This window comes from Trachinotus anak, unplaced genomic scaffold (genome assembly GCF_046630095.1).
Source record: "Trachinotus anak isolate AG129_WGS33_773 ecotype Australia unplaced genomic scaffold, CSIRO_AGI_Tana_v1 ptg000028l, whole genome shotgun sequence".
Classification (NCBI taxonomy): Eukaryota; Metazoa; Chordata; class Actinopteri; order Carangiformes; family Carangidae; genus Trachinotus; species Trachinotus anak.
Window position 1 is genome coordinate 11,450,592 of NW_027273879.1, and position 21,995 is coordinate 11,472,586.

General features: G+C 38.2%; 1 protein-coding gene across 3 annotated transcripts in view; it reads left to right on the forward strand.

Moving 5' to 3' along the window:
- Positions 1-21,995, forward strand: part of rai14 (retinoic acid induced 14) — a 41,390-nt gene that overhangs the window by 12,745 nt on the left and 6,650 nt on the right. For 2 of the 3 annotated variants that reach the window (XM_071465433.1, XM_071465432.1), the window contains exons 3-14: positions 10,001-10,131; positions 12,104-12,192; positions 12,479-12,543; positions 14,846-14,903; positions 15,499-15,569; positions 18,666-18,772; positions 18,888-19,072; positions 19,443-19,468; positions 19,922-20,008; positions 20,585-20,674; positions 21,137-21,274; positions 21,808-21,909. In XM_071465433.1, the coding sequence (XP_071321534.1) occupies positions 10,001-10,131; positions 12,104-12,192; positions 12,479-12,543; positions 14,846-14,903; positions 15,499-15,569; positions 18,666-18,772; positions 18,888-19,072; positions 19,443-19,468; positions 19,922-20,008; positions 20,585-20,674; positions 21,137-21,274; positions 21,808-21,909 (1,149 nt within the window). The remainder of the gene's footprint in view (positions 1-10,000; positions 10,132-12,103; positions 12,193-12,478; positions 12,544-14,845; positions 14,904-15,498; positions 15,570-18,665; positions 18,773-18,887; positions 19,073-19,442; positions 19,469-19,921; positions 20,009-20,584; positions 20,675-21,136; positions 21,275-21,807; positions 21,910-21,995) is intronic. The other variant, XM_071465434.1, reaches the window with a different exon arrangement.

Below are 21,995 nucleotides of genomic sequence, written 5' to 3' on the forward strand. Positions count from 1 at the left end.
CCAAAAATCACATCATCATCATTTTTTATATTTTTTTCAGTGAATATGAAATGCAAAAATGACCATTCAAAGTGAAATTGTGACTCATATTGCAATTGCAATATCTGCCAAAGTAATTGCAATATGATATGAAGGCTAAAATGACATGAAAATAAGGTCTTAAATGCCCTACTTCAACATCATCAGATGTGTGTCTGATCTCAGATACATTTACATGGCAACTGCAACTCGGTGCCTTTGAAAATGAATTCTCATCAATGCATCTAGGGCACAAATATTCTCCTTGGCAGTCTCAGATGTTGGCAAAGTTGGTACAAAGAAGCTTCCTTGGCAGACATTTGGTGTTAATAGTGGTGCCATTCAGCTTAGTTCTCATTAGTGTCTGTGAAGGGTAACTCCACCAATTTTACACATCAAAGTCTGTTTACAGGTCTTGGGGAGTGCTACTGCAGATGTGAAAAATTTTGTGTATGAAGTCTTTTGTTGCCCCAGAGGCAGTGACACAAAGTCTTATACATTGCCTCAAGTGATGTCCTCCATCTGAAGGCTACAAGTTTGCAAATGAAAAGAAAATATGCAGAGTTAGAAAATGATCTTAGTGAGCTGTAGCCTGCTCCTCTTGTCAGTTTGAGGCTAGAGGCTCGAGGCTACATTAGCCACTGCTATTGTAAATACGCCCAAATTTCCAATCAGACTTGGTGGCTGAGTTGCATTGTGGGTCATGTAGGCACCTGGTTTTTACAAGGAAGAAGAACAAAGATGTTACCTCTGGTTCTGCTCATAGATTTTGATATCTTTTCCCCAAACTTTCCGTTGTATCTGGCAGTGTTATAGGAGTGCAGTGATATATTAATGTACTCTTTTAACTGCACCAATGGCTTATGTACATGCATGGATAATATACTGAATGTACCAATGATCACTAGTTTTAGAATAAAACCCATTTAGTGAAGTAATGAGGGTGTTAAAAAAATGCAGTTAATCTAAAACAAAGTTGCCAAATGAGAAAAATGATGTAAATTTGTTACATTTGTTATAACGTGTGGTCCAGATTGGGCTGTATTGTGAAATACATAGCAGCGTCTTTCATTATGAGAGCAACCATCTGGTCTTTGTTTAACAGTTCTGTCTACCAACTCTCTTATTCTGGGATTTAGTTTCAGAGTCTAGTAAACTATTGTGGTGTGTGTATGTGTGTGCGCCTGTTGATGTGTGTTTGTGCTACAGAGGGCAGTAAGCAGTTTCAGCTGTGGCCCCAGAGAAAGGATGTATTGTTTGAAGACATCTGAGCATCTGCTTTGTTGCAGATAAGGGGATTGAAGTTAACAGCCACTGCTGATCAAAGGGCATTGATATTGTAGATGTGTCAAACTTTGTCTTTCCTTCGCTGTTTCTTTTCCTTTTTGTCCTGTACATTGTTCACCCTTCCATCCTCTCCTCTGCTTCCTGTCTGTACTGCCCTCCTGTGTCTCTGAACCACTCTCTCAGACAAAGAATATTCTTGTAACATGTATGGAGGTCATTCCCCTCTGGAGTTAAATCTGTGTTGTTTGTGTGCTGTGCCTCCCATCTAACCATCCTTTCTTTATGTATTTATTTAACTTTATCTCTCATCCCTGCATGTAATCCCAAAGACAACAAAATTCTTGTTTACACAGAAAATCTGGTTTAGTGTGTGAACTGGAACAGTGAATGGTATTTTGTGTTCATGTAATGTTCGGTCAATTCCCCTGTCTGAGAACCTGCGAGGAAGAAAAGTCTTTATAAGAGTTTCTCTGTATTTTAATTTATTAATAATCTTGTGCTACTTGGCTGTTATTTTTCCATTTCTACTTGACATAACCTGAATTAATCTGCTTTATTTCCTCTCCATGTTTTAGCCTTTTGGTTAGTAAGTCCCTCTCTGTCCTCACTCAGTCTACTCTGTCTTTTCCCATCTATTTCCCTTTTGTTCTCTCTTTATGGCAAAACGTTTTGTTTTTCTTCCCCAGCTAACAGCAGGGCCTTGTTGGTTGGTCTGTCTGTCCAACACTTCAGTCCAGAGCAAGATTTCCTGACAATTACTGAAAAGACGACCGTGAAATTTGTTAGGGATATTTTTCATTCCCAGATTATGATTACCGGCGATTTTGGTGCACAGTCAGGTCAAATTCCCCTTAAACAAGACTTTAATCCATAACAAGTCATCTGGAAAAGTAATTCTTGGATTTCCATGAAGTTTGCCATGGATATGCGTTATGATTTGTCTATTTTCTGATCTGTAGACTTCCTGAGAAAGGATTTGCTCAACATGTGCTTTGTTTTTTTTTAGTTTCAACTGAGTTCACAGAGTTCACAGATCTTGACAAATAATGGAGACGTGAAGGCCTCCTGGTCTCTTTGCTTAACAGGTTAAGCTTAACTTAGTGTTAAATGTACTTATAGTCTTACAATCTTTTAATAATTTATATATACAACTAAAGCATTTGCATTGTAATTTATAGTGGTGTAAACATAGTTAAGGCAAACAGGAACACCCAGAAAATCAAAGAAGAACAAACACTTTTTTCTGTAGATCAACAAAAGTGTTATTTTGTCTTTTTATGGAGGCAAATACTAAAGGTTTTCTAAAGTAAATGTTTTTCTCTTAAACTCTGTCTGCTCCTAGCCACTGAACTCTACAAACATACAGAATGTAATGTAGGAATACTGTTGCCCGATCTTAGTTTGTTTTTCCTTCAGAGAACTGAGAAAGTTCAGAGAAACTGAAAAAAACACTCAACAGAGCAGAAATGTTTATGCAAAAACCATAACATTAACAGTCACACACACTAGAACACTTATCTGTTTTCTTTGCAATTTAGTCTAAAACTATAGTAATGACTTGATGTTTGAAGTTGTGATTTCATAGTTTGTTTTCAAGACTTTACAAATAGAGAAATTAACACCTGTGAGCCACATGAGGAGATGAGGGAGGTAATGAGTCTCTAAAATATAACTTTAAAACAATGCACAAGGTATCAGTAGTAAAACTTATTATTTGTGCAAGTCCAATATTTCTTTGTCTCTCAGCATGTCTTATTGCTCCTTGCTCTCTTGTCCTTGTCCTTGCAGCCAGCCTCAGGCTTGGACAAACAGGAAACACTTAGTGTTATCAGTGAACTCTTTGTGTGTCTTAATGAGTGTCAGGCTAAAGACAGAGAGGGAGCAAACACTACTGTCCACACCCTGATCCCACTGTAAACACACTTATCACAGCACAAGAAACATAAAAGAGAGGGAGGACCTGAAGGAGAGGCAGGCAAGCAGATCGAGCCAGAGAGAACGGGGACAGTCGAAGAAACAGCACAGAAAACGAGAGAAAGTGAGCTCTGTTCAACTTCCTGCTTTAACACATATATGCACAGTCGTCTCTATTGGTTTATAATCTCAGGATTATAGTCTCATGACCTACAGTTGGCGCGAACCAATGTGGGCCAAACCTACAATATTCAGTGCAAGCAGATATTGTCTGAAGTCATTTAGAGTTTTTGTGTTGTGTGCTGGTTTAACTGTTTTTGAAAGTGTTCTGGTTTGTACAATGTTTTCCATGCTGTTTGCTCTGTTATGTATGGCTGATAAAATGTCGGATAAAAAGCCTGTTGCAGTTTCCTAACCTCAAGTGACATTTTCAAAGCACTTGCTTTTGCTGACCCAACAGTCCAAAACCCAAAGATATTCAAGTAACTATCACATAACACAAAGAAAAGCAGCAAACCCCCACATAACTCAGAAGCTGGAACTAGGTCATGTTTGTCTTTTTGCTTGAAAAATTACTTAAATGATTAATAGATTATCAAAATAGTCTCTGATTAATTATCTGTCGACAAATTGTTTCAACTCTAATGAGGGGTTTTGGGGTAGTTCTGATGAAGTGCTGCCCTGATCTGATTGATGTTGTGGGATGTGTTTGGCACTGATATTAGGATATTACAGATGAATCAAAGGCATCTACAGAATATAACTCTTTTTCCAGCATGGAAGTGGTTCTTGTCCCTGTCAGCTTGTTGTCTCCATGTCGGTACATCCATCCAGCATAGCCACCATAAAGGCATCTGTTTTACACTGCATGGACTCAGGACTGTTTTTAAACCATGAAACATTTTTAAAATAATATTTGCTGACACAAAAAAATGTTAAATCTTTGATGTACTTTATTTTAAGTTCTTTTTATCTAGTATTCTTATGCATAGAAGTAAACACAGCAATTTGTTATTTACTTAAAAGATCTGAAGATATTTTTTCATTGATGTGCTGCTAGAACATGGTCATTTTCAGAACAGGCAACATTTTCCTGCTTTAGGCTCTTTTTTAAGTGTAGAAAACTCTACAACACACTTTTTGTTTGAGCCAAGGCCTTCGCTCATTTTGCACCATCTCTCCAAGCACATGATTATTTCATCAGCCTCCTTGCGATGATGAGTTATGTGCACGGCCGAAACTGGAGCAGTGCATTCCGCTCCACTTAAACCTGTCCATTACAATGTAGTCTAATGCTATCGGTGTCATGCTGCTCTGTGGTGACGGCCTGTCATTTTTTTGTTCAGCCTATTAAAATCACAGAGGCCATTAGGCAGGATCATGCTACACAGTACATCAGTGTTTCCCCTGTAATTTTTTCTATTAGTGCTGGTAGGGGTTCATAGTCCATTCCAGTTTTTCTCCCACATGCAGGTCTTGTTAATGAGACCATTATAGGAGCATTCACAGCAAATGAATACTTGTCAGTTTTTGGATTTGGAGACATTTCAGTAAAGTGTCTACCAAACCAAACCATTCACCTGCCCAAATGCTAATCACAATATGGATGTTTTCATATATCCCAATCATTTTGTTATTGCTTGTTCTTTAAACCATTAGATATTTTTCTGATTTGAATTAATGTCGCGGTCGAGGGTGACCAGTGTGATGCTTCAGTGTACAAAGAGGAAGTCCTGTCCAATATGAGGCGAGTGACATTACTCATGAAATCTGGACAATGTGCACTTCTGAGACACAGATGTCCAGATGTTGTAAGACTGATTTCTCTTTCATACAAACCCCTTTTGACCTGGTAATAAACAGTGACAGTACATCTTTCCTTTTGATAGTGAAAGGGAGTGTTGACTCTACTCTGTAGACATGGTGGAAGTTCAGATGAGGTAAAAGCTTTTGCAGAGTTGTGTATTTTTAGAGTGAAAGTTTTGCTAACAGGGAGGCTATAGGGAGATGCAGGGTAGTGGGCCTTCCTACTCTTCTCTTTGCTCTCAATGTTCTGTAGTTTCTTGATAAAAAGCAACTGACAGTGAGCAACAGCATGAACAAATCTTTACTGAAGCAAATATGAAAACTGGCAGTATGGTGTTGCTGGTTGTGTTTTCAAATCTACATTACCCAGATCCATGAACCTTAGTTTTAAAATGCTGCATGGGCCCATACCCTTTTTTGGCTCCCTTCACTTTAAAACCACACTCTAACTTTCTAATTACCAGGTTACTTGTCTTACTGCCCTGTTGGGTCAGCCAGGTTTGTGTGGTAGACCACTTTTTATGGCAACTCTGTTCTGTCCCCTCTGGGTTGTAAATCTTAGGTGGGTACATTTTAAAGATAAACTTTGGTAGTAGTTTCATTGCATGGTGCATTTAAAAGCCTCTATCCTCTTTCAGTGATACATTTTCCAAATATACTGTCTGTTGCTAGTCTGAATGCAATTACACCAGTGTGTTTCAGCTTTTTGACATCAGTCTGTGTCATTTGTGACATGCTCCTCCAAAAGAACAAGTCTCAAAATCATCTCGAGTTTAATATTTGCTGCTTGAGTGGAAACCAGTAACCGAGATGGCCAGTATCAGGGGAGAACATCTTACTCTTGTCCTGCTGCATGCTAGTGTGTGGACAACTTTGCAATGCTTATTCAGTACTTGCAACAGAGGTAACAGAGGAAATATAAATTATTTTGGATTTTCAATGTGAAATTGGCAGGATTACATTTTCCCGAAAAGATGCAAAGTCTGGTTTGATCAGAGCAACCCCAGGGAAGCTGGAGCTAATCCCAGAATGCACTGAATAAAAATAAAGTGGGTAGTCAGCTTCACGAGTACAGGCAATGTCAAGTTTACTTTCAGGGTTAGATGCTAGAGATGAGAATATTGAGATCTATTTATCAGAGTAAGAATTCATACATCCAAACAACAACAGGAGTGTCCATTCCCAGTAAAGAATCAGATGTGAGATCAAAGTAGTTTGTTGTTCTTTTTTTTTCTTTTTGAGATCTGATTAGTCACTGAACTATTCAGGTGCATGCTATACAAGTTAGGCTTAAATTTAACTGTAGTAGACCGATTGAAGTCATATTAAGTTTCACTTCACTATGTGCAAGATCTGACTCCTGCTGTTATTCAGTCTGTCATGTATAGGAGCAGGTTTGTTTTACTGCTGTTTCCGGATCACAAAGGCACTCAATTACAGTAGTAAGTTCCACCCTTCCTGATGTCTACATAACAAGATAAGAAGAACTGAGTACTATTAAACAAGCACAACATCTAATTCAATGAAATGTACAGAATACAGGAAACAAACCACTCTTGAATTTACTTTAAGATTCTCTTTAACGGTTTTGGTAAAACTTGGGCAACGGAGGCTGTGGTTACAGTATATACATATTCCTATTTTGATTTTTCTTTTCAGTTCCTCCAACATCTCACAAGCGTACCTATTTTTAGTATTCGACTGAACAACACATGACTGTCTGTATAAAAATCATGAGACTTTTCATACCATCACATTGGGAGGCAAATCCAGCCCACCTCTGTGAAAACAAGGACTCCCATCCACCACACCATATGGGATATGTCCTCTATAGCTTCAGCTATCTCCTACTGTGTCATGTTTCACTGCACACTAATCAAAGTGACAGGCAGATGCACGCTCTCTGACTTCTCTGTTCTCTGTTCCACTTTCACTCACGCCCCAACCCCACAGTACCTTTGAGAATTTTTTTGCTCTATACCACAGGGTTTAATGTTTAAAAGAGGTGGTAAGCCACCCAGCTCCCAGTGCATATTGTCTAATAGTAAATTCAGTTATCTAAACAGTATCCACACATGGTAAAAGATGGCAGTTGCAATGTAAACTAGCCCTCCCCTCTTTCCCTTGAGGTTAAGTTTTAGGTCATATGACATAAACATGTTATCAGAGGTGGTCAGCATCTGAGGCAAGGTGCCCCTCCCCCTCTGTAAAATGTAAAACTTAGTCCTATGATCAAAATCAGAACAAAACTAAACAAAAAGAACCCACTGCAAATGCATAATACACAAGCAAATGTCAGCACATATGCAACATTCAGAGATGTGCTGCAAGTTGCGCACAATACATCTGTCAGTGTTTCCAGCAATAATGGAACTGTGCAATCTGATTGTTACAACTCAAATAAACTCATATTGTTGGCTGATTTTCCAACATCACTGACAAATAGTTGACTAAAGTAAATCTCATTAACTCTGAACTGATCTTGGATATTTTTTGGATCCTCTGTGAGGTACGCCCATAGACATGGTGGGACACCTGGTGGATTCATATATCTTTTTCCCATGCTTCTGTCAGTGTTCAGCTGAGTGTCTTTATATCCAGTCTGTTATTTCTAATCTGTCAGAGAATGTTCTCATCTTACACCATCTGCTCGATAGTATCTCACCTCTTACTTTAAGGCTTTGAAGCCTGGATCACAGGGCGTCTTGGATGTCGTGTATGTGGGCATTTGTTTACACCTTGATAAGAATCAATTCTGTAGAACTCCTTGCAAGAAAAACAACTCTCCACCTCACTCACCTTTGATTCAGCTTTGTTTAATTTGCAAAACACCAACAACATAGCATTTTTCAGTTCTCTACTGGTCCACATTAATGACTCTGTGGCTTAGGCTGCAGAGCTCAGTGGTCATCCTCAGTGACAGAAGGGATTTTTATAGCCCAGCATTTTTCCACCAGCTGTGCAAAATGCATTGCAGTGATTGCATTTGGGTGTTTGCCACAGAGGTTATTTACACCTTGTATAGCTATGTTGGCTTATTGCTTTCCCAAAATAGGGTACAGTTTGCCACTTCAAGTATTTATACAGTCAGAGAACTCAGCTCCTTATCACGTGTAGGTCAGTAGGCTATCGGGTCAAATCTAATACTGTACTGCATCCTAATATGCACAGGTGGTTGCAGGGAGAGCTGACTAATGAACTTGAGCTGCCAACAAGTTTGGGGTCCATGGGTTCAGTTTTCCCCCTTACTCTGCTTAGGTTAAGAAAAAAACAATTTATTTACTACAGCTCCTGTAACCACAATTTCTCTAAACACATTTTCTAATCTGACTTTGATAGGGCCGGATATTGGCACGTACCTCCCAATTCAATACACAAAGTCCAGAATCAAGTTATTTTTTATCCAATTCTTGACATGTTGGTTCCATCACAAAAATATCAGTGATGCGTAAAACACTTTGTCAGAATTTATCCTAGGGACTTAAATTTTTCCTACATTCAGCAAGTGAACAATGCTGTTGTTTCCTTGAACATAAAATTGTGCTAAGTACACATTTTCCAGTTGTAAAACTGTGAACCAAGGATTTATTTTCTTTGGCAAATCCAAAAGGACTAAAACATCTCTATTATTTTCAGTCTACATGTGCAAAACAGTTTAGCAAGAATAATGAAAAACATACACCACTTACAGAGTCTGCTAACCATCCTGAAACATGACAATCCTATAAACTGCAGCAGGTCCACATATAGGTAATTATATACGTCAGAGTTTACATGACTGAATCAAAGCAACTAATAGAGTCACTAATAGAATCATCTATGTTATTTTTTAACTTAAAATAACCGTTTGGGCAGGTTATAATAACTCAGTTACCACAAAGTAGCCATTTCACACATTTTTCAGCTGTAACTGAACCACTTACAACAAGTAACCAATACCTACACAAAACATCCAGCACAGATACAGTACATGTTTACTCACAAAGGGTGCCAATGCAAAGATTGATCTTCAGCATTTGAGAATTGATTTTGGATCATTCAAATAATAATTGTGATTGATTGATTGGAAAATCTTTTATTTTTTTATCAGCTCTAGTATCTGATACAAGTTCTCCTTCAAATGATCCTGATATAATATTCCTGAGTTTGAAGTCTGAGCCGTTGTCCTCTTTATATGGTTATTGTCGATGTGTTTTCATAATTTTAGAGCTGAAATAGTTCTAAATAGTTTTAGAGCTGTATTTTTTCGGCCAGAGGTAAATACTGTGGTAGACGGCTGTTAAAGCTCTGTGCTGTATCTTGTGCCATCAGACTGCTGTGCTGCAAGATAGTCTCTGAATGAGATCATGCTTGAAGCTTTCCAATAGCTGACTTCTTTCTATCTGGATAGCCTGTCAGGGATACAAATGTGGGGCCATTTGGTTTGTGTGTATCGGTGTGTATGTGTTCACATTGGATGAAGCTTATGTGTATTTGTGTGTGTGTGTGTGTGTGTGTGTGTGTGTGTGCTTGCTCACATATGGACACAAATGTTTGTGTGGGCTATAGAAGAGCCAAGAAAACATTCTCTCCCTCTGAGAAACATTACTCAGATTTGGGGCACCTCAGCCGTTTTGGCTGCAGAGTAAGATTTGCTAATGTGTTTGTTAATGTCAGACAACAACACTTTGTTGTTAGGAATGTATACATTATTATTAAATGTAAATATGTATACATACATCCAAATGATAGAATAAAAAAATGTCTTGGTTTACAGCCTGGGGAGTTATTCTGTTAATAATGATTGTGATGGTTTCGTTAAGTGAAATATGATTTAAAATACATAGCAATACAATAATAATAATAACAATCCTCGATTACATTTGATATGAACTTTTTTGTCTCACCTCATCACCTGTGTTTTCTTTTTTCCACCTTTCTCCTTTTCCCTCTTTCTCTGTCTTTATCTTCTTCTTTCCCTCAACATCACTTATAGGTCAATGAGTGGAACAAAAATGATGAGCGCCTGCTTGCTGCGGTGGAGCATGGCGAAGTGGAGAAGGTGGCATCACTTCTGGCCAAGAAAGGTGTCAGTGCTGTAAAACTGGACAGCGAGGGCAAATCAGCGTAAGCATTCTTATTATTATGTACATACAATAAATGAAAAATGGCTTTGGTACAGATTTAGATATCAAGGAAGTTTACTTTTTTGCACATGCTTGTGCTATATATAGAAGTTTTGTAATCAGCGCATGAATTCCAGTGGATCTAATTTCCCATTCGGGACAATAAATATCATAGCACGCCTAGTGCAAAAAAATATTCCTGAAGCGTTATTAATTGACAGAGACAAGAGACAATAGACTGCATTGGCTTCTTTTGATTTAGCATGAGATGGGGAAGGCATCTTTAATCTGAAAAGAAAGAAACTTAGATTGAGGTCTGCTACACTGACAAGGATACATACCAAAACCAGAGCAGATGAAAAGGTACAGATCTTTAGTTTGCTGCTGGATTTAGTGATACAAGTGCAGCTATTTAGGCACTATCTGATGCTTTGCTCACTGTTTAGTGACAGTGGTTTGACAAGAAATGGTGTGGATGTAGTAAAATAAAACTGTGCGTATTAGCATCATATCAGGGAAAAATCATCCAGTCTTGAAGATTTTTGTGCTGTCTTTTGAATTTAAGTGCTGCATATACATCTACAGCATATACCCAGATTCTTAAGTGTTGGGCTTCTGAAACTACTTTCGCACTCTGCTGCATAATGTTAAAAATGAATGGCCAATCTAAAAATACAGCTGTTCTTCTTAGTTCCTGAAAGTTTGACATTTTGCAACTATTCATCCAGCCTCCCTGGCATTCAGTATTTGAGAGCCAGTTCATTTCACTGCAGAGGCAGTGCAGCTTGTTGCCTCACCGGTTGAGATAGTTGATAACACAGAGGCTCAGTGTTAATATTTGACCTCTCTCTTTTACTGAAACATAACACCGGCTGACCTCAATGTGTTGAGCAGCTCATGCAGAGCTAGGAACATCAAAACACAGGAACGAATGCGAAGAGAAGCGAATGTGCAGATTTTCACATGCTGAAACAAACACACAGTCTTTATTGTTCCACCAGTAGCTCACATCCTTGACCTTCTCTCTGTGAGCGACTAGAACGCAGAACCACACATACAGATGCATACTCAAAGCCTTTGTAAATCATGATGAATGTGGTGGTTTGGGATCGCAATGCTCCAATCTTTTCAGAACTCACAAAGGAGGAGTCTACAGTATCTCTATGGTGATAAAACCTGATTGAAAGGCATGTGGGCATAGTTGTGTGCGTGTGTAAGAGTGTGTGTGTGTGTGTGTGTGTGTGTGTGTGTGTGTGTGTGTGTCCTACACACACACCAAGGGAGAGCTGGGCATGTGTAGTGTTTTTTTTCATTCTGCTTGCTGAGCTGGAAAAAGGGTTGTATTGATTCCCCACTGCACACATACACACAAAGAGACACGCGCAATTCAGAGGGTGTTTTTTGCACACGAAGCAGTGCTTTACCTCTTATACTCATGGCTCTCAAAATAACAGTGATCACCAGACACGTTCAAATTCTGAAACTTTAGGTACACTATAAAGTTGTCAGGGTACTGTTCTTATTTGGTCAGGGGAGCTGCTCAACAATACCCACATGTTATCACTTTCCTAAAGAAATAGTTTGGGAAATGCGCTTACTCACTGTCTCGTCGAAGGTCGGATGAGATGATTGATAGCACACTCATGTCTGTATGCTAAATATGATGCCAGCAGCAGCACCTAATTAATTAACGTTATATCACATTGGTGCCACTCAAGTGAAAAAATAAGTCTTCATTATAATCAACAGTGCTATTTGTGATGGACGGAAGCAGCTTCATTTCATGTTTAAAGTTATGATGACATTATAGGTTGAATTTTTTTATTTATACCAACTAATGCAGCAGGAAGTCACCACTGCATCTGTGTTGTGATTTTATAACCACTGACAATTAATATACTGCATTTCTAATCTGTTTTTTTTTTTATTTTTAAATTTTTAAATTTTTTTTATTGCTTTGGCTTTATATATAGTCTTCATGTAGCAGCTGCACGTGGTCAGACAGACTGCCTTTCTGTCATCCTTGCCCATGGAGCAGACCTGTCAGTCACTGATGCTGCAGGTATGTAACTCTATTTAGTAAAGAGAGTGGTGCTTGATGTATAAATATGGTCATTTCTGTCTAGATGGATAAAACACTAAAATGTTTTTGTGTTTCTGTGGTTATTGGTATTGTTATTTGGTTTTAGGATTTGATAAAAGTCTCATAACATTTTAGGTCAAATGCCATTTAACCTTCTAAAATGATTTTAGAAGGTTTCATTTTCTTTTTCATTTTATTCAGTCTGTTAACAAAATCTGTGGCCTAATGTGGATCTTAACTAACATCTTTTTTGCTTTATGTTCAGGTTTTAATCCGTTACACCTGGCTGCCAAAAACAATCACACTGAGTGCTGCAAAAAGCTCATTCAGGTAAAGTGGATAAAGTGAAGGAGGCTTTCAAAAGTAATAAATCATGATATATGAGTCTAAAATAGTTTTTAATATGACCAGTCATATCATCATCATCCACTGGGGTGACCAATAATACAACAAATTGCTGCAATCTGCCAGTAACTCACAATATGGTCCCACAGTGTTATGATGATGATTAAAACACCACAGTATTTGATTTAATATACTGGTTGTACAGTCTTTCAGGTTTAGTGAAATGTTTTGAAGATGTGTTATATAACAAAAAATGAAAGAAAAATGAAACAAAGACTGTTTTAATGGCAGAGCATCTGGTCAGGCAGCAGGACTTCTTCTTGGTTGCATTACTTGGTGCTGCAAATGCGGCAGGAATGTGTGAAAGCCGGAGCATGAACCGTGTGAAATCTACAGTCTTGAATAGTCTCACTATTCTGCTAAGATGTTTGAAACCAGACATTTTCACTGCTTCATTACTTCAGTCTGCTGATTGTGTGTCTTCCTGTGTGTGTGTGTATCTCTGTGTGTGTGTGAGTGCCCTCCTGTTAAGATCAACTGATCTAGGCAAGGCAAGGCAAGGCATCTTTATTTATATAGCGAATTTCATACCAAGGCAACTCAATGTGCTTTACATAAAGACAAAAAAAAGAAGAGCATAAAACAGCATAAAAACAAAAGAAAACAGAGTTAAAAGCAGGGGCAAAAAAGTAAAATAGAAGAAAATAGAGTTTTAAGTTCTTAAAAAGAGCTCAGCTATAAGCACATGAAAAGAGAAATGTTTTTATCCTGGATTTAAAAGTGCTTACAGTTGGGGCTGATCTCAGTTCTGCTGGTAGTTTGTTCCAGTTGTGTGCAGCATAACAACTAAATGCTGCTTCACCATGTTTGGTCTGAACTCTGTGCTCCACTATCTGACCTGAGTCATGTCATTCATGTATTCTGGACCTAAACCATTCAGTGATTTGTAGACCAGTAGCAGAACTTTAAAATCTATTCTGTAGCTGACTGGGAGCCAGTGTAAGGTCTTAAGAACTGGGGTGATGTGATCTGATCTCTTTGTTCTGGTTAAAACTCGAGCTGCAGCGTTCTGAATGAGCTGCAGCTGTTTGATACTTTTTTGGGGGAGTCCAGTCAGAAGACCGTTACAGTAATCAAGTCTACTGGAGATAAAAGCATGAATCAGCTTCTCCTGATCAGTTTGGGACATGAAACCTTTAATTCTGGATATGTTCTTAAGTTGATAAAAGGCTGATTTGGTGACTGATTTGATATGGCTGTTGAAGGTCAGATCTGAGTCTATCAGCACGCCAAGGTTTCGGACTTGGTCTTTAGTTTCTATAGACAGTGACTCAAGATGTTTACTGACAGCAACCCTCTTCTCTTTATTGCCAAAAACAATGACCTCAGTTTTTTCTTGATTTAACTGAAGGAAATTTTGGTTCATCCAATTTTTGACTTGCTCTAAACAGTGACACAATGACTCTATTGGACTGCAGTCATCTGGAGACAGTGTATACACACACACACACACACATGCATACATACACACACACTGCTCTGATCTGCTAACCTAACTATCTCATGACAGTCTGCAGCATCTTAGCAACACACACCAGTCTGGTCAAACATCCATACAGGTCTGCTGGTACATACAGCAGAATTCAAAGCATATGTTTCTGTACTCGGCATAATGTTGTACACAATAATTCCAGCTTGTTGGTGTTTTGTTAGTTGTAACAATTAGCTGGTTGTTCACTCGCAACAAATAATGCTATTGTTTCCAAAACTTGTTGCAGGTCATCACTACTAGCAAACTATGGGGGCAAAATAACAAAAATATACATATGTATGTATATGCAAATGTGTGATTTTTTTTTGTGCATTTACAGTGTTGTTTAATATGATAGAAAATTTCATCTACTTAAACCTCCTAAACGTACTGTTTTTATGAAGAAATTAAAAATGGAACAACCTGCAGACAAACAATTTTTCACTAGCATTATTACAGATACTCTACATCAGAATTAAATGCAGGCACAAGACATTTTGAGTTTTAAGAAGCATTTAAACACATTTCAGGACACAGTTAGGATTTCCATTCTCTGGTAGTCATTTAGGGAAGTGTGAGAATTCACAAAATGAATATTAGGTTCATTCATCAAAACATGCACAGAAATGTACTGCATGACACTGATACAAAAAGAACAAAAAAACTGTAAAAGTATTTAACTTTCCTTTCATAATCATTCATAACCCATATGTTTCCTTGATTTGCATGTCTAATATTGTTTCTGTCCCCCCTCAGAGTAAATGTCCTATTGATGCTGTCGACAGCACAGGAAGGACTGCCCTGCATCACGCTGGTAAGTGTGTCAGTATCCTGAGAGTTAACCAAATAAAAATGCCTTTATTGAAGGTAAGTCTGCTTAGCAAGTTTAAAATCTTAATCTTATTTGGATGAAATCATCGACCATATTTGGAGTGAAGAGATTAAATGTGGTTTCAGTCTGGTTAGGTTCAGGAGTTCCTTCAATACTCAAACCAGACACTTCACTGTCTCTGAGTGATGAGAAGATTGATAATTGTTTTTTTTTTTCCATGAGGCTTCCTCACAAGTTTGTGTTACAGTTGGGATGTTAGTAGACAGGGCTGTTTAGGTAAATCATTATAAGTATTTATCACTGTTGAACTTTTAAAGTAGAAGCAAAAGCTAACTGGTGGTGTGCTACTTCAGTTACCATGACCCTGTCCTTTTCTGTTTAAAGAGAATTAAATTAGACAGTCCAGCTGTGTTTGACTCATTTTTAATTAATTTGGTCTTTTGTAAATCAGAGAGGGAGACAAAGGAGAGAAAATTCCTGCTAAATTCAATCCTGGACCAAACTGGACCAAGCTGTGATGTCTGGACACCTGCGTGCTTTCGTTCATTGTCTGACTGTTGTTTTGTTTTATCCTCAGCTGCCAGCGGGAACATCCAGACTGTTCAACTGCTGTGTGAACTCAAAAGTCCCATCAACCTGAAAGATGCAGTATGTACTTTCATTATTACTTCCACTCTTTCTTCCACAGATTTATTTTTCCTGGCAGGAGAGTAATGGGCTGAGAAACAGAATAAAGACCACAGAAATGCTCCATTCAGTCTCATTCATATCATTTTCTACTGTGTTATTTCCAGAGGAATTTGCTCAAGGAAGGTGAATCACTCTTAGTATGCTCTGGATTTTCTTAAGGATTTATCTGTCTGTTTTTATCTGCTGTCAAATCTCATTTCCTAGATTGCATTTTTTAAGTTCATTAAGAGAGTTGAAGTAAAGCATTGTTGTTTTAAAACTGCAGCTGTCTCTCACAGCTGGAAGTCTACAATATGAAGGATCCTCAGTCGCTGACACTTCCTTTCGTTGTCCCTCTCTGTTTTAAGATTGATTAGTATTGTTCAGTGTGTGTGTGTGTGTGTGTGTGTGAGGTAGAGGGTCAGTGTACTGTGGGAACTCTGTTCTCAAGCCGCAGACATGTGGTCTCCATTGCAGTGATGCTCCATGCCTGTGGTTTTTACCCAACTGGGGTGTGTTAGCATTATTGTGTGTGTGTGTGTTTATGTGTGTATAAAAGAAAAAAGAGAGCAAGTGAGAGAAAAGAAATGGAGAAGAGAATGTGTTGCTCATTTATTTCCTCTTTTATTATCACGCCACAGCTGGCCTGTTGGAGATAAACATACTCACACGCACACTGACTCACAGTGGTCTCTCTGCTTACATGTAAAGTAGTTATGTTATTTTTTGTTAAGATGTATTGCATCCCTGTTGCTTGACAAGTTATGTGAAGTTATATGTTGTGGCTTTTGAAACTGGTTCATGCTACCACTTCACCACCGGCTGGAGGATTTTAAGGCTAAAGTACAGGGTTTCTGAAATCCTGTTGGAGCAACTCCCCTTAAATATTTCCTCCTAATCAATCCAACAATTGTTAAATAAAAAGGTTTTGTCTTAGGGCTTTTACGAAACTGTAAGCTGCATTGGCAAATGACACATTTCAATATGTTTTATCCACAAACCATATTGTTGTAACTGAAACAGAGTGTTTTAGCATTGTTCTGTTGACTTAAAGACAATGTGTGATATCGCTTTCATTGGACGGCATTCACTTTTCCAGCCATAATCATCTGCAAGTGTGTGTGTGTTTGATTTGAGTTGCTGTGTCTGCTCTTAGCAGACATGTAGACTGGAAAGCTCATAGTTGTCTGGAACATACTGCAGTTTTTGTGCTGAGTAGAACATGCCAGCTTGTTAGCCTCAGGCGTACATTACTGCTACAGCATACAACATATCTATACCTGATTTATATCTGACTTCAGTATACAGACAGAGAGATATTGAAAGAAAACGAGGAACATTTGCCAGGTCTTAAATATGTCGGACAAAGAATGTTTATACAAAATCAAGTAAATGTAAACTTAAAGTCTGCTCAGAGAAGTTGGCACTATATAGTATAAAAGATTCCTTATGTTTTCTGTTGGAAAGAAATATATCTCAGTTACTTAAAAGAAGCTCAGCCTTGATATAATTCACAGACGTGGCCTGGTAATTCTTTAGAAGCCTTTGTTTGAGTTGGTCGAAAACTCTTGGAGGACTACAAATGGGCAGTGATGGAATGTAACTAAGTACATTTACTCAACTACTGTACTTAACTACAAGTTCGAGGTACTTGTACTTTTAAGTGTATTTCCATTTTTATGCCACATTATGCTCATGTTCATACATTTCTGAAGGAAATATTGTACTTTTTACTCCACTACATCTCCAGTTACTAGTTACTTTACATATATTTTAAATACAAAACTTGTGATATGATTAATTTATAAAATATGTTGCATAATTATAGGTAGCAGAGGTGTGTTTGTGTGTGATTGTCTCGACTGACTTTTCATCACAAACTTTGTCATGACGGTTGTAAATAACTTGCCCCATTTCAGTTCTTCTCAGGCTTTAGGCTGTTGGGTAATTTGGCTTTAAACAATTGGCAGGAAATCTGTTAACATAACTCAAGTAACATTTATAAACAAACATGTTAATACACCTGTGCAGCCGCACACATCCACACAGCCACTGAATGTATTACCCTGAGGAGAAAAAATGGTTTCTGTCATTTTGAAACAGTTCAGTAGAAACACAGTCTGAGCAGAGCAGACACAGGGCTGTTAAAGTCTTTAGCAGAGCTCAGAGGAACCCACAACATAGTTTTCTTCTCTGTGGTGGATGGAAACAGCAGCCTTGTAATAGAAAACACAAAACTATGCTGACACACTTTACATTCTTTTGCCTTTTCCATTTGAACAGAACTTAAGGTTTTTTTTACTTCTTGTTTCACTGTTAACAATATAAATGACCTGTGGAAATGTCTGTTCATACAGTTTAATACTGATTTCCTTATTTGCTGTGTTTGTTGAATTGTGTTGACTTACTGGTTGAAAAACTATGCAGTCTTAGCCCACTGTTGAGTCACAGTTTACTGAGATACATATTATTTCCCAACTTAATCTTGGCTAAGTAAAAGTTCCTGCCCCGAACTGAACCTCGAGGCAGCAGCTCCTCCCAGGCCGTACATCAGCCTCAACAGTCCCAGCCAATGAAATGTGTAGGTTGAATTTAGGTAATAGAAGGTTCAGGTCAGGTTAAGGGTCAGGCTTGGATCTGTCAATCCTGGTGAGAAATGTGGGATGTCTGCATTGCATGAAATACTGCCCCAGTTGCCCAACTCGGGGCAATAAACTCTCCCATACCCATTCATTAAAATCTGTAAATATATCATTTAGGGGATTTTCCCTTGCTCATATTTCTCTCATGTTAAAACATATGCCACTCTGTAAAGTGGAGCAAGTTTGGCTTTTCTGTTTATTGGCTCGGAAATTCATTTACAGTAGGAGACATTCTCTCCTTTTTCACAGGGATCTGACACTTCTCTCACCACACAGACACTTAACCATACTCTATGTCTAGGCTCACGTCCTGATGTCACACAAGATAAGTTATGTGTGTCTGTGTGCATCTAAATCTGTGGCTGTGTGGCCCCTCCATAGGATGACCTCAGTCACATCCAGTGTTTATAATGTCCATCTGTCTGTCTCAAAGGATGGTCTCACCTCCTTGCTGTTGTCAGCTAAACACGCTCATGCTGAAGTATGCAGCATGTTACTGGACTGCGGTGCTGAAATCAACGCTTCTGACAACAGTGGCAGGTACGAACACAGTCAAGACACATGCTTAGACACAGGCAGTTCAGCAACGACGTGTGGTTGTAGTGATGACTGATTAAAAACATTGGTAATCAATATTTGTACTTTTGTGTTGTAGGACAGCCTTGATGCTGGCCAGTGAATCCAATGCAGTGTCTGTTGTTGAAGTCTTGGTTCACCGAGGAGCAGATCTGGCAGCAGTAGATTCACAAGGCCATGATGTCGCACACTATGCTAAGCTGTCCGGCAACTCAGATGTCAAAACTGTTCTCACAGCTGCTCTGAACAGGCAGCAGATTTCAGGTGAGAGTCACTCACCGACATTGTATTGACTCATATTCAGTCCCTGGAGACGTGAGCGTGACCACAACAACTAAACCATAATAATAAACCATAAAGTGACTGTTTGCACAGATCTTTGCCTCCACATCATGATGCACACATATAAATGTATTGCCTGCCTGTGGTAGATTCATACTGGTCTGGTTTCAGCACAAGTCAGCACTGCCATCTGGAGGAGATCTCATGTTATTATGAGTGTTTTTTTTTTTTTTTACATGTCCTGTGTTTTCCATTTTCCATGTATGAGATTTTACCTATTGTATAAACCCTTAACGAAAAGGCTAAAGTTTCTTTTTGATTTTTTTTCATGTTCTTCTATCTCCTTTGGTAGATACGAAGTCTCCTAGAAGTCCTCTGGTAAGACATTTCAAATATTTTTCTTTCAAGATCCTTGCAAACAGGCAATCAGAGTAAAAAGAAAAGCACCTACGAAACAAAGCCTAGAAAGAAACAAATCCTACAAAACCAATCAATTATCAATAACAATTGTATTGACTGTATTTAAATATTACAATGTGATTCACGAGGAAGAGCTAAAAATGCACAACAAAGCCAAACTTTGTCTATAATTCCTGTTGTGTAGCTACACTACATAGACAGTAGTTTAGTATCAGCTTCTGTAATGTGTCAATATCACATTTCTCAGCTTGTAAAAAATCTTTTAGTTGCCATTTTTGGCAAAACGAAACTTGAGTCTTAACTATAGCACTCATTGATTGCCAATCCTTTTACTAACCAGCACTGAATCCCACCCTTCTCTTTCTCTCTCTTCATTGCCTCTCCTCTCTGTCTCCTTTGCTGGCTCTTCAGCATGATCAAGTAGCTAAGCTAAGTGATGAACGGATCACAACTCCCAAAAAACGAAAAGCACCTCCACCTCCTATTAGCCCACTGCAGGTAAACGCATGTCTCTCCATGTATCTGTCTGCTTGTATCAGTATGCCACTCTTTATATTAGTGCATGTCTGCAGTGTATTCATAAAATGAGTAGTCTGACCTATGTTTGTCTGTTTACATATTACCTGTAAGATTATTGCTCCCTCAGTCTTTTCTCACCAGAAACCAATTTATAGGTTTGTCAGTGTATCACAGTAATTCATTCATTCATGTAGTATGTTCATTCAATTGGTATACTAATGTCTCTTGTTTTTCAGAGATTATGAATTAAAATGTACCTAATACAAAGATTGACAGCAGATATAACTCAATTTGTCACTTAATTAATTATTGTAACAAGATACAAAATGTTTAATCTTGTTTTTTTTTTTTTCTTTATGCTGTGTGTCTGCACCAATAGACTATAAACATAATACTCTCATTGGTTTTTAACTCTGCCCACAAACTGTTCTTATAAACCAGCTCACAAACGAATCCGGAGTTAGTTTTTTCCAACCAGAACATGACAAAAGGTTTGTGAGGAAAACAAATCCAAAATGAATCAAACTAACACTACTCAACTTCATCCTTTTGCAGAGCTCTGGACCCTCATCACCTTCACTCATTACCTCTACTGGGACCCCTGCATCTGACAAAAGTGAGACTCCCAAGAGATTCAACTACAAGGTATGTAAACAGCAGTCAACATGGAACAAAATCTAGTAACTTGAATAAGAAGCAGGAATATGTAGAAATAACAGATATGCAGACAGATGTGTCTGCAATAACCTGCCATCTTCAGAGCTTAAGAGTCTTATTTATTGTTCTTGGGACATCCAGATGTGTAAAATACACAAGCTTAATAAACATATAGTCATTTATTATATTAAAGAAATTATAATATATTAAAAATAAATATTCAATATAAATATTCAAAAAATATGTAATGGTCCACAAGAGCAATGAAAATGTGTAAATGCACAAGTAAATATCGTACATTTATAAGTAGGTCAATACACATATCTGCTTCCTCCTCCTCTCGCCTTAACTTTCTCTTCCTTTTCCTTGCCCATCTTGTACTATTCTCCCCTCCCCTTCCTCTTTCCTGACTCCCCCCACCCCTCTCTCCTCCCCTTTCTCATTTCAAAGGAGGATGAAGTGAGAGGAACGGTGCTGAGAGAGCAGGTTGAGAAGCTCCATGAGGAAAGAAACATGTTGCTGGAAACAATCGAAGACCTGAAGCAGACAGTGGAGCAGACGTCCACTGGTCCTGAGCTGGATACAAAGGTGATTAATGACTAAAATGCTATAGTGACATGCTTACATTACATAAGAGCAGATTTTAAAACGACTGATGACAAGAACAGCAGAGCTGGAGGTAAATGATGACTTTCAGGTGAAAAGTATTAAAACACAGTGGAGTACAACACATAGTGAATATATTTATTGGTGTATAAACATACTGTAAATGGATCATCTACTCAATCCAACTAAAACGTTTTTCCCATGCATTTAAAAATAGACATTTCACATGGTGGCTATTTGGACTTTTCAATCAATTTTTATCTAGTTTACTAAAAGTCTGTCTAGTTGTTATAATCCTAAATCAACTCTGTTTCTCTAAGTTTAGTACCATACTCTGACAGCAGACAACTGCTGAACTTTTTCACCCTTGCATTCTTTGAGGAGGTCTAACCTAAGCTTTCGACGTGTCACAACTCGTTTTGTTTTTCAGTAGGTAGCTAGTGGTCTTTTACGTCGCTTTGGTGGTTCTCTCTGTGCCTCTGCGTGTAATACATGTGCATTTTATGTGTTGACAGGTCGAGCACAGTGGTACGGCATCTGCAGCTCTGGTTTCTGCTCTGCAAGCAAAGATTACTGCTCTTACTTTGGAGAACCAACAGCTTGCAAGCAAACTTAAGGTATGTAACCCCTACATTCATTTTTTTGTGAAACTGTAAAGGTAAAGGTAATAGACTGTGTACCATATAAACAAGTAAATCAGCTG